Genomic DNA, 14,673 nt, shown 5'->3' on the forward strand with positions numbered 1-14,673 from the left:
CAATCGTGCACCCGGCTTCTGGATATGTAACACGTGTCTTCAACATTTTAACACCTTGCCGCAGCAAGATAGAGGAAGAAAGCCAAGTTTATTACCTTGTAAATACACTAACCTAGATAAAAATTATAACGAAACGTGCGCACCACGTGTACTTTTATAAGTACGTATAGGCAGCCGAAAGGACGAAAAAAGTATTTGTTGTAGCATTCTTTTCAAGTATCTAGAGATTCCGGCTTTAAGCACGCCATCCACCGTTGCATCACATATCCTGCCGCGCTAAAGTTTCTCGCACTGCATACGCTAGCCGCAGGGGTGCACATCTGCCTTACGAATTGTGAAGGTGTCGGCAGTCGTTCTTAACATCCACCACTGGAGCAAATTTAGGATGTCTTTGTGGACCTCTACAGAATGAACGTAGCTGTGCAGCTTATCCCTTCATTTCTATTGTTCCCGAACGTCGTGGCACTATTCAGTATCACCTATAAAACTCCTCTTTGAGGGCTTCTGCTTGCAGGTTTGAGCAGTGTATGTTATGCACGGCTTGCACCACGCTCTTTTTTTCGTATTATAATGATCTGTGCCTTCCTAACGATGTTGTACTGGTAGAAGGTGACCACTGCACTACGCGGTAGGACTGGCAGGAGGTGGACGAAGCGATTTCGATCTGCTTTTGGTGTTCGTTACAGTTTGGTAATAAAGGCGCGAATAAGCTTCCCGGCGCTTACTCATTGGATGCCTATGGTTCGAGGTAAAGGGACATCACCCGGCACGGAATTCGTAATTGCCTTTTTTCAAGCCTATTATTTCGTCAAGTGAATATATTTTGCCTGACGCCTTATGCTGTTTGAACCTATGCTATTCCTGCACATTCCAACGGTGTTGCGGCAGTGTCATGTAGCTCTCACACTATACCTGTATAGCGCAGGGGACCCAAACGCGCGGCCTGTACGCCTCTCCCTAAAGGCCCGCGGGCCGCACAGGGCTGTCTTCGTCCCATTTTTTTCATTTTCATTTTCTTTATAACTATGTTCTTATGCTACACAGGCATGAAGGGTCTAAAGCTTTTTTGTCGTGAGGCATCCCCTGCGGCCACCATGTGTTGATACCTAACCGTGAAACAAAACTCTATATTTCAAAATCGGCGTCCAGATATCAGTCATGTTGAAGATAGGTATCGATATGTTGTTGGAATCCTGCCGTGAAATACCCTTCAGAAACAACACACATGTGATATATGGGAAAGCTGTTCTTTTAAATGGCAACGTTAGCTGACATTTGGTATGACCTATCCCCCCCCCCCCCCCCCCCCCCCCCTCCCTCCACGCGCGCTTTTAGCTGCGTTACTGTGCTGGCTCTTGCGGGAGTAAATTTTTCTGAATGCGGCCTGCTAGTGGAGGTGGGTTTCGACCCCTGATATAACGGAAAAAAGGCGAAAGTTAAAATGTTAAAAAATTGGGCACACCAAGCTGGCTGCGCGCGTCCATCTCGCGCCACATGACCACTGGGGGCCGTTACGAAGCCACGGAAAAAGAATGTGTCTGTATAGGAATTTTATGTAACGAGACTCCGTGCACTCCTTTCGTTTTAGTGGAAGCCTGGAAATTTCAAAAAACGCTTCCCCACTTTGGAGCTCTGTGATCGCTCTTGCGATAAGTTACAGGTATATATTTTTATAATACATTTATTACTGCCATTACAGGATAACATTTGGGATTTAAGATGGTAATGAATATAAATAAAGCACTGAATAACGACATGTTAACTATATAGGCGTCTGGTATATCTACCTTTAGTTCGGCCATTTCAGATCAATGAAGTAGCCCCATATGCAAGGAGCGAAAGAAGTTCAGTACTTGTCTCTAAACAGGGGCGTAGCCAGAAGGTGGGGGGAGGATGGGGGGGTTCAAACGCCCCCCGAGATTTTTTCAATTTTGCATGTGTATAATACACGCACACATACAAACGCACACACGAACGTACATAAAGTACGGTCGGACCACCCCCCCCCCCGAAAAAAATTTCTGGCTACGCCCCTGACTCTAATAAAATTTCTCCATAAAGCTTGCCCCACATAAAAAAGCGTTTTTTTCGGGACAAAATGTGAAACGCCTGTATGTATGCGCAACGTATGTGGAACAAACTTGACGAGACACTAGAAAGAAAAACAATTTCCCTGTTATCAGTAAATTACTCTTTTGCGATTCCTAAAACACCACGCTCGCCAGGACAAGACTCTTGGTAAGTGAGAAAACGTGCAAAAAGGTAAATGCGGGTGGCGACGGTCCCTTTAAATTCGCGCAGCAGACACCGTGACACCTTAGATTCTGACGGCGTCTAATGGGGCCTACGTAGTTCCTAATCACAGAAATGAAGTACACTGACCTTTGAGGGGGCTATAGACGTAACATACCAAGTTTAAGGAAATTTTATTGAGCCAATGTCCCCAAATACGACAAATACAGTTTGAAATCCGTGACGTCAGGCTCGGAGATTTCGACGCGAAATTTAAAAAATGGAATTTTGACCTTGATTTTCTCGTCTGATAATAAACTTATGATGGTGAAATGAATGACATTCGAGTTCTTAGAGTTCACTTTATCAGTCTAAACCGATTCAGTACTTCACTATAGCGTCCATTTATGAACCCAGGAAAGTCCAAGCCCGGCCCGACCCGAGCCCGCCACCTCAAACCCGGGCCCGGCCCTAAGCCCGGAGCTTCAGGCCCGAGCCCGGCCCGGGCCCGCCGTGAGAACTACTTTACCCGGCCCGGCCCGGCCCACGGGCCGGGCCGGGCTCGGGTTTTCGGGTAGGCCCGAGCCCGTGCAGTGCTCTAGGCTGTGCCATCATTTGGCCACTTGGGTGCAACTGTGAAGAGCAATGTAATGCATATAACCATCACAATATACAGCTCTAAATATTGTTTGCCAAAACGTTCTGGCAAAAAATATAAAATTGCCACAAAATAATCACAACATGATCAAAACAGTAAGAAACCTATAAGAGCTTCTGAAAGCAACAAGACAGTATCATGTTAGCGTCGCCAGAAATGCTGGTAGAGGTGCTACTGTTCCGAGATATGTATGTAAATTTTGTATACTTCATGCTCCTGCATTACGAGTTTTCCAAGGATTTTCATGGATAATGTCTCAATGTATTTTTAGCCAACACTGGTTTTATATGTATGCAATTAGCAGATTCAAAGTTCTAAAGTCAATAACTTAGGAAGTGCAGATGTTTCAAACACAACCGCACAAACCGCATCTCATTTTTGGAGTTCAACCTGGTTCTCGTGACATGGACTAAAGTCCCACCTGTGGTGATATTGTACACCATATGCTTTTTGCACCACAACCAAAATGTTCAATGCAGGCATCCTTGACATGAATTGGTGTTGCACATCTGACAATCAGTATTTCCAAACGATAATAATGGAACACAACATTACGCCATAATTACATAATGAATAACGACGGAGAACAAGACATTTCATTTTTGTTTTGTTTTACTGGCTATCTGATTTTGGCAGCCTATAGTGTCCGCCGGAATACAGCAGCTTTTGTTTGGAGACTTGGCCATCAAGAAAATGCCGCAGTTCCTGCTCAGTCAGCTCTGCTGTCGAAGGGGTCTGCATGGCAAACATCTTGAGCATTGTGTGAATGCGATCCAGCTTCAGCGATTCCAGGTTTGTCAGCATGCCCACTATGTAGGACCAGTAGATCTGCAGAAACAAAAATAAGCACTCGATGAACGGTCAGGAAAAAAATCCTGATAGATTTCATCAGCACATCATTTCCCATTCCACTGCATAACTTCGGCAAAATGTGTATCGCCTTTTTTTTTTTCGTTACGTGTGTCTTGTTAGCTCTCTTGTTTACGAGTTCGTCATTTATTTTAACAGATTCTTGTATTCTTATGTATTTTACTTTGCACTGCCTACATGTGTACAAAATGCATCTTTTGGTTTTTTTTTCTCTAACTGTATTTTTTTGTATAGGCACCGGGCGCGGGGCGAGTTTGGACTGGTGGCGCCTCTTTCGGTGGAAGCTCGGAACTAATGGCATGTGGGTGCCGGAAAGGAGCAGGCGCTTGCTGCGGGGACGCGGTGCTGGATGTTGGCTGCGCTTCATTGTGCTCTCGTCGCTTGTGTCCTGCGCTGCCGAAAGGCCCCGGGAACCAAGCCCGAGCAGACAGGCTGCGTTTTAGACTGCACAAACAGCTATGCAAACATGGATAAAGCTGGGGAGTAGATCCAGTTCCATCGGTTCCCGTCTGCAATCGCCGTCACCGACGGCCTTGTTCGCGCACCGGCCGCCAATGACGGCCCTCGTTGCGTCAAGCTACATGAAACACACAGACTGAAGATAGCAGTTTAATTATGTTTAATTATTAGGATCGGTCAAGCATCTAAAAGAAAAGGAAAGCAAAACGGGAACAGGAGTGTGCAAGGTGTACAACGGAGGAACAACATGTGCAATCGGCCAAGCATCGAGTAAAGAAAGCCGAAAATCGAATAGGAGACATAGGGTATCCTTTTCAAATGTTGGGAGACAATGTTATCATGTAGGCAGAAAGTAATAATACACAGAATGGGACAGAAAGTAATAAGTAGACAGAAAGAAAAGAAAGTAATAACTTTCGGCAGATCCCATGCCTTGTGAGAATCGATTTCATGCGAAGCAGTCAGCGAGTAGTTCTATGCGTTTTTTTTTTTTTGAGCCAAGCGTTACAAGGTGGATCGACGTGTTTTTGTTAGTGCGGTAGTTGTGTACACATCACGGTCCTACCAGGCACGTCGACTACACTGGCGTTCAAAGGGTAACATATGGTCTGACGTAACGTCAGCACTCACGTTAGAGCAAATACGTCAGTATTATCGCAGTGAAGTGCACTTTACGGTGTGATGATGTGAACATCATACGTAACTTTAGTTAGCGTATTCCTAGGGGTCGAGAAACACTTCAATATAGCTTGCTCAATCATATAGGAATAGAAATTTAACGTTTATTACACTACTATAAAATCAGAGCAAACACTGGAACCACAGACGTTAACCTGACATGAAGCCTGTATCATAGGAGTACATATGTAGGTTTATTGCTTTGTTATATGAATGAGATAGCCAGCACCACAACCACAACTGACGTTGCACCGTACATTACGGCTGCATAGGGTGTTTTGTAAAGCAGGTTCTAGACCTGGTGTGGCTCCGTGGTAGAATACCTGACTGCCACGCAGAACCATAGGGTTCGATTCCTGCTGGGATAGTAATGCTTATTTTCTGCATTCGTCGGGTCAGCACTGTGGTGTCGGTTTTTCTTGATGCTCTCGCATTTAAATTACCAATGTCTGTTCTCGCCGTTCCTGGGTAGACATAAAGTGTCAATCACCTGTGGCGCATACACGTACACCGCGGCCCATGGTAAACCGGTATGTGCCACACGTGTCTGGAGGAAAGGGTTTGACGACGTACGTTATTCATGTCATTACCCGACACTCATATTCGTCAAATCATCTTACCCTGGTGTAGGCCATGCCAATTTTGGTCTACACCAAGTTAAGGAGGCGATCACGAGAGCACCCAGACGTAGGCGGCTAGATAGACAGATACGTAGATAGAAACGCTGAAAGTGCCCAGGGTTAGCTAAGAAATGCTTCGCATTAAAAAAAAAATAGAAATGGTGCTACTTACATCTAGCTCCGCATCGTAGCTTATCGCGTTGAGCTTCGTCTGCGGGGTGCACTTACAACGCTATTTGCGCTCGTTGTCGTATTTATATTCCATGATGTCGGGCACGTGACCTGCTTCGTGCAAGCGGTGACCCTTCTCCAGAACAGACGCACGAAAACGCGTACTCGCGCTGGTCAAGCCTTTGAAACTGCAGCGCAAAATAACTGGCAGAGCCATGGGTGCACTTGCGCTGTCAGGACTCGCCCTCCCGCCAAAAGCCCCCAGACAACAGTGAGGAACAGCGAGAATTCGGCACTTAAAATGCAAAGATGCTTTTTTTACATTGTGTCGCCAATCGGGCCTGTCTCATTTGCAGTCCCGAAAGGGAAGAGGCATCGTGCTCCCTCTGGTCCGCCTCCGAAAAAAAAAAAAAAACTCCTACAAGGACAGCCCCACGCAAAGCAGCTGACTTGATTGATGTTCCGACGGCGCTCATCGGTGTGGCCATGAAAGGGACCCGTGTCATTCTTTCTAGATGACTTGGCGGCTATTAAACGCGTCCACGACCGCAAACGACTGTGCGGCAGTCTCCCTGAAGACCGATGACGGGTCCTGCTGACTCAACACATGTCCGATAGTCGAACGCTTCGTGCATTGTTCAAAAGAACATTGTTGCTGCCACTTCCTTTTGCCTCTGGGTGACAAACGCAACAGCATACAGCTTCGAATTGCTCAAAAAGAAACGCTGCGCTTCTCTTCAAACACGCGCCGAAAGTACCAGAGCCTGCTCCGCGTCATCTGCTTCACATGCCAGTGCTGTCCCTGCCGCCGCTTGGGGCGCTTTTCGAGAGAGGCGCAGCTGGCGCCTTACGACGGCCGCCCGGTGCCTATAATAGTACATTGAACTACTTCCTTTGTTCTTACTCTAGTAATAATGTTGCCTCTACAATTTTTGTTAGGTAATATTCTAATGAGTTCATGAAGTTGTGTGTATGCATTCAGCCATTTCATCCTGCATGATATTACGTATTCATTATGCATGATCATTTATTATTGTGATGACCCCCTTACCCTATGCCTCTTACGAGGCCTCTAAATAAATAAATAAATAAATAAATAAATGCACAGCACAAGAATGCAAATTGTGAAAAAAGGGTCTGTGGCTATACTGCTGTTTACAAGTGCAGCAGAGTCAGTATTGTTGAAGTGCTATTGCGTAGTGTGTGAGAAAGGCAAATGGTGTGAACAGGCCCGTAGCCAGGAATTTTTTTCGGTGGGGGGGGGGGCACTTGCTGAAAACCTTGACTTTGTGAGAAAAACACCTATTTTTATTATTTATTTTTGGTAAAAACACATACTTCACCAAAATTTCGGCTACCCTGGCTACGAGCCTGGGTGTGAACGTGTACTTACAAAGCTGCTCAACCTTGATGAAGATGGAAATAAAGTCGGCTGTTAGTTGTTCCTCGGAACGCACAGATCGCTTCTGTCTGTCTTCTTCAGCTGCACCCGTGCCCCTTGCAACAGGTCCATACAGATAGCAAAACGCCATTTCTTAGTGAATATGGTGTGTGTTGTAATGTCTGCTCCCAAGAAGATATCCTCGATTTGTCCCCGCTTGCATGCAAGAACTTCGGGGGTGCGCAAAACATGTACTTTCTGTCCGGACAGGAAGAAGAATAGATATGTTCATTGTAAATCTTGTGTTGTTTATATGTTGACATTATCATGCGGGAGGGTGTATATAGGACAATCCAGGCGGTGCGTCGATGTTAGACTAAAGGAACACCTATAATCGTTAACGGCTTCCGGAGGTTTACATTTGCCGGCTCACTGCAGAGAGTGTGGCTGCCAGCCCATGGCGCAGGAAACCACGTGTTTGTTTGGCCATCGGGACAAGTGCAGTAAGGAGGTGATGGAAGCATTTTACATTGAAAGGGAAGGGGAAGGGTGCGTGAGCAAACCGTCAGTTGCCCTTGGTGAGAAACAAGTTAGATACCTGGATTCAATGCTGCCGCATTAGTATCGTTTATTTTTGTGGAATGCTATGCAGGTTTTTATATAGATGGGTTGTTCTTTTTATTGGATGTTCTTACAAATGTATATATTCGTCATGAGTTGTTAGTTGTGTAGATCTGGTTTGCTCTGCTGCGCAGACGATATGGAGGGTCATGTGACCGAGTCAGCTGCTGTATATATGTGTGCGTGTGTTTTCCAATAAAGTTCAGTTGCGAGTTCAGCGCCTGTGTCGTGTTTTCTTCCTTAGTCCTCGTCCTTTTGTAGCGCTGTTTTATCCTTCACAATGAAGAATTAGTGAATATGGTCAGTGCAGTGATGCGACAGCTGCGCCAATTGCACCAATTTGATATAATTCCTTATTTTTGCGCCAAGCTGAGGCAAAACCGTGAAATTTGTTGAAATTGCGCCACGCTGCACCAAAATGCCCGACCAGCTTCAAAATTTTCTCAGTTGCACAAATTTTAGCGAGAAATGGAGGCCGCGTTGGTCATCTGCAGTGTGGGCATCATCATCATCCAATACAGACAGGGTTGCCACTGACTTTAGAGTAAATGTCGCCAAACGACGAGCAAAAAGTCGCCAAAAGTCGCCATTCTAGATATATGCGGCATAACTAGTAATAAAAGTTTCCACTCACGTATAGCACCGTAGAATACAGTACCATCCAAGACCCTTAAATTATATTGACGTTTCTCAATGCCACTCGTATCGCCCGCTTCACCATGGCAGTTCATGGTGCTGCTTCCCCGACTAGCCGCAAGATGTGCGTGGTGGCGCAAGGGTGAATGAATGAAACGCTCATGATATCCCATCCCTGTCCGCTCGTTTCAAGGGTAAAAGTGTGCTAAACCTTAAGCGAAAACCGTGAAAGCGTTGTTTGTAGACAGTTTTACGTACCCTCATGTGAATTAAAATGATTAAAAGGTTTATTGAACGTAACTCGAGAGAATTCTTACAGGAACCGATCATTAGTGAGTCTTACACCTTTTCAGTGTGAACTAACATGATACCGGACGCCACCGACCTTTTCATAAAGTCACTTATAATATCTACACGTGTCAATCCAATGCGTTATTAATGAACAGATAAACCATGTAAAATGTTACATACCAATTGTTTTCATTGCACACGCTCACCGAGAGCAGTGGAAAATGCCTCAATAAATATTTGTTTATTGCACAAATAGCCGCGTATCCGCCTCTCCGCTATTCCAAAGCTGTCTTTACGAGCCGAGTTGGGGGTACTGCAACAGTGAATAAGTCGCCAAGCTATTCAGAACAGTTGGAGCTTTGGCGGAACAAATGGTTGGAACACGCGGCGAACCCGTCGTCTAGCTCCTTCAGAAGCGGCACTTTAGAGAAGCTTAAGGCACCTATAGCCATAAACTTATAGTCATACACTGCCCCCTCGTGGTTTGCAAGGCAGTCCGCTAACCTAAATTTTGCTGGAATGTCGCTTGGGGACGTTCCAGTACCTCCTGCATCTAGATGAATTGAGGAGATACACACGAGTTACGGGACGGACATACCGAATGACGCTTAATGCGCACATTCTACTCAGGGGTCTAAAACCAAGAAAAATACAGAGAATGTTGCCGCTCATTCGTTGGGAAGACACTGGGCTCAGGATGCATAACTCAGTGGAGACCTAAGCCGAAAATCGCCAAAAATTCGCCATGTCGCCATTCATAGTTTTAGGTCGCCATGGGCCTCTCAAATTCGCCAATTTGGCGAAAAGTAGCCACCATTGGCAACCCTGAATACAGATGCGCAGACCCTAGCCCTAACCCCCCAGCAAAAGAAAAGAAAAAAGTCAGTTTCACCACAAGGACGAAGTAATATATGCGATACCAACAAATTGTAATGTTATATGAAGTGAGGCTGGCAGTAAACTTTTGTATTCGATCTCGTGTAACTCTACAAAACGTTCGTGTAAGAGAATACGGCCGCTCCAAGGAAAGATGCTCTTTGTGCACAGTGTCTTCGCATTGAGAGCGCAGCACGTAGAAGGATATACCAGCCGCCCGCTGATGGCTGCCGAGATAGCGCGCGCGCCAGCGACCGCGCCCTTAAAATCAAAGTTCAAAGTTGCTGCTCGAGCGACAGCCCCCCCCCCCCTTGCGTGTTATGCTCGTTCAAGACGGGCGGGGCATTTCCTCTCTGCTTTGATGGCAGGCCTCCCGAGTGGAGTAGTGTTATCGCATGCGCCTTCAGAGCGAGGGAGATGGGCAGGCTCGTTTGATCTCTGCTTCAGCTGCGTTCGCCACTGGGCACTCACGCGCTTTTCCCTGTGGTAGAACATACTATGCGCGGGGGGATGTTATCAATTTGGATTTTATATGGGACATGACGGCAAAAACCCGTCGAGAGTGTCCATATAATTGCTATCGCAATTAAAAAGGACAGTGGTTCTCAAATTTCCCGATGCTTGTTTTATTGCTTGCAGAACGCTTTTTAAGCCACGTTTGCCGCAGTACACTGGTGTCCTGCGGAAAAGCGTATTGAGATTTAGAAGGGGCTATTAGGTACTAGCTGTCAGGGACACAGCACATTTTGTTCCTTAATTGCTAATTCGTGCACGCGACGTGTAATTACGAGTCCTAGTATGATCGCCGACATCTAAAAAATTATTGGCAATCATCTGGAGCTGCTGTGTATGACGTTTCTGCGCCCTTGAGAAACAAATAGACAGAAAACGTACGCCAGTTTTATTTTTTCGCCACCCCCACTTGCTCCTGCTTTACGAAACTCCCGAATTTCGAGGTTGCCAGGTTCGCAGGTCCACATTAGCATTTGCAGTGCCTGTCGAAATATTTGACAGGCCCTGCAAATGCTAATATGGACTTAGTCATTGTTCGTACTGTGGGGTGGCTCAACACACTGCTTTTATTGAAATAGCACTGTTCACACGCACTGTACACGAGTTAGCTGATGTTGAATGGTTTGTACGTATTTTTCTTTTCTTTTCTAAAAGTAAGCCTTCTTTGTTACACTGCCCCAATTTGGGATTTCATGCTAAAAAATTCAGGCTTTTTTTTTCGTAACCTGCTCCAAATTTGGATTTTTGTGCTCCAAAAGCAACATTTCGCTGCTCCAAAAATTGCTCCAAATCCTATTTCGGCTGTTGCACCCCTGTCAGTGACCAAGCTGCTTTATTCCCATATTAAGGATTTCACCTAACCGGATAGTATTATGTCAAACTCTCAATCTATAGAGCACAATAAGCTGTATTTCCAAATGTTTCCGTGGGAAAAATACGGTGTTGTTTAAACTCTTTTTACATTTGAATATTAAAACTTCCTTAAGGATTGAAGCAACCTTTTTGGCAGCTTGAGAATGAAGCAGCAGCATCAGCCACAAGCAAGCATTTTTTAATTGGGCCGCATGAATACAAACAGAAATTTATAGAAATCTTGGGGCTAATCAGCCACCAAATAGGTTCTAAACAGTTAGGATCGGATTGGTTTTCATATTTCACAAAACGAGCCATGAGTGAATATCGGTAGGAAGTATTTTAGAAAAATTATGCAATAAGTTACTTCATCGGAAAAAAAAAAGAAGTAACATGAGAAGACATGACTTTAGAATACCTACCTTAGAATAAAACAAAATTTCTGCAGTAATCCAAAACACAAATAATTCTTCAGAGCATGCAGTAACGTTGTTACGAATAATATAAGCATCAGCATATTGTACGGACCATCTCTTACTGGAAGAGCTGCCCAAATGAATCTATGGTTGACGTCTATAGCAGAGTTTCTTTGTTACCTCGCTGAAACACGCGCGAATGATGCCAATATGACTGAAATAAGTGAACGTAAGCACATTGTGGCAGTGCTTAGAAATCGGTGCATTTTGGTTTCCTCAATTCTTGTTTTTACTGAATAGTACAGTGGCAGACTTTAGCCATACCTTTTTGCCCAAAGTCCTAACTTCCCAGGAATATTTATTCACAGAACGTTTTATCCAAAACAACATTTTTTATAGGCCCACATCTGGATGCTGGCCACTCATGAAAATGACTGGCATGATAAGACGATGATCACTGGGGAGACTGTAAATTGTGGGTTGGGCTTATGAAAGGTAAGTTTTGATGGCATAAACTCTGGTTTTTCCCTGCAGAAATGGAAGTGTGTTTAGCTTTTTGTTTTCTTTTTCAAGGGAGGGGAGTAGGAGGGGCATCTATTGCCATTTCTGTTCCACTTACATTTTTACACAGTGATGGTGTGACCATACCTGAAGGTCGCTCTCCTTCTGGTCTTGGGTGGACGCCATGGCCGAAGGAGTCTCCTCTTCATCCTCGTCCAACTCCAAGGGCTGAGGTGGGATGTTGCCGCCCCCCGTCGAGCCTCCGTGGCTTCCCAGAGCGAACACGCCAGGTGACTCTTCCCACAGGATTCCCTGACCCTGCCACAGGGCCAGTTTGCGACGCACGAGTGTTGACGATGCCTGGGTCACCGCACTCAGCTCATCCAATGTCCACCGTGCTGCAAGGCAAGCAACACAAGGCACAATCATGGCGCTGTCACAACAGAGAAAAACATGCTGCGAGAAAGACGACAACGCAAATACACATGTGCTCTATACAAATGGTACAATGGACAAAGGTCTCTGGCGTGCGGTAGGACTGGCCGCTGTTCTCTCGACCTGTGTATTACGACTTCTGTCTTGACAGCACAACAGTACGTTTGGCCGGTGCCTGTCTCAGCGCAATCCTGATGTAAGCAATGCAGAGCCCATGCAAGATCACAGTGACAGAAAGAGTGCCCAAGTTAAATGTTAAGCTGTCAAGAGGTGGCAAAAAGTTCAAAACACATCAGTGCTCCTTTTGTTGTAAACAAACGCAGTGTACGGTACGCACCAGTGTGCATGTATGGCTTTACTGTGCTGGCGGCCATGGCATGCGGCAGACACTCTGATGAAGACTCTGGCTGATGTTGGTCACAAAACCAGGATAAAAGACATGATGGGAGCATGCTATTTGTGGCTGCAGCCTCTTCAACTGCTTTCTCCATTTACTGCAAATGCACCAGCAACCCTAGCTACCGAGTCTGAAGTGACCATTTCCAGTAATCTGACCCCAAGCAAAGGTGCAAAACATAGCTTTAGAAACTCATGTAAGCAGGGTACCTGCAGCTGCCAAGCAGTACACTTTGTCGATAGAGCTATAAAGTGTTTCTAAAAGACAAAGCAATACAGAGCTAAACCATAGCACTCCAAATAAACCAAGAAAACATATTCTGAGCTCTTAATTTTTGACCACTTGAATAGTGCGAAGCTTACCTTGAGGTCCCTCTATAACAGCTAAAGGCGCCCAGCCGAACATGTAAGAGGGTGCTAGAAAGGTTATAAGTGATGGTACATTTGCTTCGAATAAACATGCCATACATGACATTTGTTCATAGACGATAACCAGTGTTTGTCATTGGAGCACATTGTGTGCTTAGTCTGAAGGTACAGTACATAGGCGGAGAGTACGGGGGGGCTGGGGGGCTCGGGCCCCCTCCGGACTGCTTCATGGGGGGCAGAGCCCCCTTGGCGGGATATTTTTTAAGAGCTTGGCTTGGATCCTCGTCCATTGACAACGGACTGTTGGCCGTCCTGTCTAACAGCAATTTAGGGGGCTGTTTATGCCTGCTTCTTTTTTATTTCAGGCTTTTAAAATTGGGATCATGGGCCGTTGACAAGTCAGACATTCAGTGGAAAATGCCCCTCAAACAAATTGAAATGCGCAGAGTATGTTGTGTTGATGAACATGTGAAGCAACCATTAAGCTATGACAAGTTAAAAAGTCTTTAACCGTGCAGTGACTGGTTTTGAGAACACAAAAATGCTACTGAGAATCTAAAGCAATCCTGACACATGCAGTCAGTCAGTGAATCCTTTTGCACATACTTGCTTGCCATTTAAAAGAGGGTAATTTCTTGGTTGTCTACAAATGGGTACCCTTCCACATGCCTGCCTATAAAAGTGCCGAGAAAAGATGGTGTGCATTTTTGATTTATCAGCAAAGGATTTTACTACCAGTTCAGTGACCGAAGGCAACTCAAGTACTCGTCCAGAAAACAACCCTTGGCAGAAAAATTCTAACGCCAGCTTCGCACAAGGTGTAGTGGTAGAAAATGGTATTTGGCACCTCCTGAGAATTATTTTTGGCCATCTTAAATTGAATTCATTGGCATAATTAAAGCTTCCTGTGCCAGCATTAGTCTGGTCTCTCCTGTCTGGTGCATATTTTAACAAAGTAAGTCATGTCAATAAAAATTTCGACAGATCCTACGAATTGTGGGAATATATTTATGTGATGCAGTCAACGAGTAGCAGCCTATGCGGCCTTTTTCACTTTGAGCCAAGCGTTACGAGGTGGATAGATGTCTTTGTGTAAATTGAAAAATAAATCTGGAGTCTCCCACTACAGATCTTCATAATGATATCGCGGTGTTGGCACCCGAGAGACTAAAGTTATATTAAGTTCTGTAATGTGGAAGTCAGACTCTCTTTATATGTGTGTGTGTGTGTGTGTGTGTGTGTGTGTGTGTGTGTGTGTGTGTGTGTGTGTGTGTGTGTGTGTGTGTGTGTGTGTGTGTGTGTGTGTGTGTGTGTGTGTGTGTGTGTGTGTGTGTGTGTGTGTGTGTGTGTGTGTGTGTGGTGGTGGTGAGAGAAAAATGTGAAAGAGCAAGGCGGGCCCCCGCCCTTCTCCGGGAAAATGAAAACTCTCTGCCTATAATACAGTACGTATACTAAATACTGTAAGACAGCAATCCCTACAGCTGCTTGATGTTGGAAGGGCATAGAGAAGTCAGCAGACTTTTTGCAGTGAGTGGGAGTGAAAACATTATGGAATTCACAGAATACTAAATGATGCATCAGTACAATCATTGTTACAATCAACCCCTGCAATGTTCATAGTACTTTCGTTATTAGAAAGTACAAAAGCAAAAAAATTTGGCCGTGTATCTGCGTGCTTCGCTGCAAATGTCGTCGAAA

At 45.2% G+C, this 14,673-nt stretch overlaps 1 protein-coding gene across 2 annotated transcripts in view; it reads right to left on the minus strand.

The window, feature by feature from the left end:
* Window positions 1-3,490: 3,490 nt before the first annotated feature.
* The window catches only part of LOC119394111 (anaphase-promoting complex subunit 2), a 43,224-nt gene continuing 32,041 nt past the window's right edge, over window positions 3,491-14,673 (minus strand). For both annotated transcript variants that reach the window (XM_037661358.2, XM_037661357.2), the window contains exons 13-14: window positions 11,923-12,173; window positions 3,491-3,718 (exon numbers count right to left, since the gene is read on the minus strand). In XM_037661358.2, the coding sequence (XP_037517286.1) occupies window positions 3,503-3,718; window positions 11,923-12,173 (467 nt within the window). In that variant the 3' untranslated portion in view covers window positions 3,491-3,502. The remainder of the gene's footprint in view (window positions 3,719-11,922; window positions 12,174-14,673) is intronic.

Source organism: Rhipicephalus sanguineus, chromosome 5 (assembly GCF_013339695.2).
Source record: "Rhipicephalus sanguineus isolate Rsan-2018 chromosome 5, BIME_Rsan_1.4, whole genome shotgun sequence".
Lineage (NCBI taxonomy): Eukaryota > Metazoa > Arthropoda > Arachnida > Ixodida > Ixodidae > Rhipicephalus > Rhipicephalus sanguineus.